This window comes from Penaeus chinensis, chromosome 15 (assembly GCF_019202785.1).
Source record: "Penaeus chinensis breed Huanghai No. 1 chromosome 15, ASM1920278v2, whole genome shotgun sequence".
Classification (NCBI taxonomy): Eukaryota; Metazoa; Arthropoda; class Malacostraca; order Decapoda; family Penaeidae; genus Penaeus; species Penaeus chinensis.
Window position 1 is genome coordinate 16,088,646 of NC_061833.1, and position 2,500 is coordinate 16,091,145.

At 35.4% G+C, this 2,500-nt stretch overlaps 1 protein-coding gene across 2 annotated transcripts in view; it reads left to right on the plus strand.

Moving 5' to 3' along the window:
* LOC125032677 (DENN domain-containing protein 5B-like) overlaps positions 1-2,500 on the plus strand; it is a gene marked incomplete in the record, with an annotated part of 86,460 nt that overhangs the window by 71,989 nt on the left and 11,971 nt on the right. For both annotated transcript variants that reach the window (XM_047623931.1, XM_047623932.1), the window contains 6 exon segments: positions 101-266; positions 573-672; positions 872-1,056; positions 1,232-1,374; positions 1,466-1,728; positions 2,089-2,249. In XM_047623931.1, the coding sequence (XP_047479887.1) occupies positions 101-266; positions 573-672; positions 872-1,056; positions 1,232-1,374; positions 1,466-1,728; positions 2,089-2,249 (1,018 nt within the window).

A 2,500-nucleotide genomic window follows, 5' to 3' on the forward strand; every position in this document is an offset into this window, starting at 1 on the left:
TATTTGTATGATAATTTTTCCAAAATAGAAGATAACTAAGATGATTTATCCACATACATACGGTTATTATTTCTATACACATTACCTTACTGTATTTCAGGTTTTTCATACAGTGTGAAAGTGGAGGTGTAAGTTTAGAGTCTCACGTATACAACTTGCTCTATGAGGTGCCAGCACCACCCCACGGTCGATGTGTGGCATTTTCCTGTTTTGGGAAGATGCAGGTGTGTCAATGCCCCACCAGTCAGGAGCTTCCATTGTTTGTGGTAAGTGAAAGAGTTCCCTTAATTGCAATAACTATAATTTACATATCTGTTAGTATTAGCTTTTCGGATTATAAGATTACTTTGAATTTTAATGGAATAAATTTAGCTTTACTGAATATCCTCGATAGAGATACTGGAATTATCATCATATGAAGTTACTTATAGTTAAAAATTTAATTAAAGTGGGCTTTTTAGTGCTAATCATTAGTGGTCCAGCTTGTGAATTAATGTTTTCTTGCTGCTTGAAATTTGGAATGTATTTACAAAGGGTATTTGGGATTCATTAATTTATTTTTTCCTTTCCAGTACTCCTTGAAGGAGTTCTTCACAGTCCTCAATGTAGAGAGTGTTGTACAGCTTCTTACATGTGTACTGCTTGAAAACCAAATTATCCTAGTGTCTAGTGGTGCGTAATTTATATTTGAGAGCATTCCTTATCTTAATTTCATAAGATATGTAGTAGATGTGTCATTTGCTACTAATTTTGTTCACAATCTGCAAAAATATGAAGTAATCAATAAATTCATAAATTAAATCATAAATACTTTTGACAAAATATATGACAATAAGAATGTACCAATTAATTTTCTGTGTCATTCCGTTAGATTACTACAAGTTGATGCTGGTCGCGGAGAGTATATGTGCGCTGATGTTTCCATTTGTTTGGCAACATGTTTATGTGCCGATCTTACCTGCCTCTCTTCATCACTTCCTTGATGCCCCTGTGCCTTTTATCATGGGCCTCCAGTGCTCCAATGACTCAAGGGATACAATACAGATACCAAATGAGGTCAGTTACAATACTTGATTTTTAGTTAATGATAGCTAATGAAGTGTAATCAGTGAACAATACAAAGATGTCTAACATTTTCATTGTGAAAGCATGAGATGTAAAGTTTCTTTTATATAATGTTCTCTGATAATATGGCAATATTCCATTCTCTCATAATGTGGAAATTTTCTAGGCAAACCTGTGTTTGGTTGATGTTGATGAAGGCACAGTAGAAGTACCTGAAGATCTTCCTCAGTTTCCTCACAAAATAGACTTCATTCATGAACTCACACAATTACTTCTAAAGTGGGAAGTTCCTGCTGGTAAACTGGATCGGTAAGTGTTATTCATATATGCCATATGGCTTTGTGATCTTGTTAATGATATTGGTCATTACATGCACTAATATGTAACAAATGTTTCACAGGAACTTGAACGAGCATCACTCGCAATACAAGTACCGCAGGAGACGGAAGTGCTCCTGGTCCCACGACTCGGACTCAGGCGTGTCCAGTACAGAGGGATCCATCAGTGGGTCTCACTCTTCCATCACTTCCCTCCCTCCTTCTTCAGTAGCTTCTTCCACCTCCCCTGCACAAGGTCCCCCGAGTAGTAGCAGAAGTCACCATTTTGACACCCTGCACCTTTCACCACAGCTTAGGGAAATAACGGCAATTGCACGGAAGGCCGGTGAGTGGCCGTAATGTTTCCAGGAGGCCGAGTGGCAAGTCCCTTAACCATCTTAGATATTTGTTTGTTTGATTTATTCATTTCAGTTTATATTATTAATTCATGCATATGCTTTTATTTTTATGTGTTATTTTATTTAAGTTTTATGTTCATTTTATTCAGCATGAACATTTTGTTATGCTGAACTTTGTTCAGGTTATGTCCAGTTTATCATTTAGTGAAATGGAGATTAAGTCTAATATTCTAGTCTAAGATACAGCTTAGAAGAATTTCTTGTAATCATTTATTATATTATTGATAATAGAATTACCTATCATTATGTAACTTGCTAATGATTTTCCCCCCATGTGTGACATGCAGGTGTATATGATGGTGATGATGTTGATGGAGTCAGACGGGAGCGAGAGAACGAGATGTTAGAGGACCTCAAGCTTAACAATGCTGTCCGAGAAGTGTTCCTCAACAGATTTGTCCACATGTTTTGTGCCTATGACCATTTTGTTATTCAGCCAAATTGTCATGTTAGTATTAGATCTCTGTATATGATCTGTGGAAGTTCTATACCTCTTTGCTAGATGTATTTACATAATGTTAATGTAAAGGCAGTGTATCAATGATTTTGATATGTTAAAAGATATGTTTTATGATAAACTTATAACTTCAAATAATAACTTTTTTTTGAAAAATAGATCTTCATATTGAATTAGGTAGAGATCATGAAGTAAAGTGTTTATAGTATGTTAAAGGCCTTTAAATATGTTACTTCAGCTTT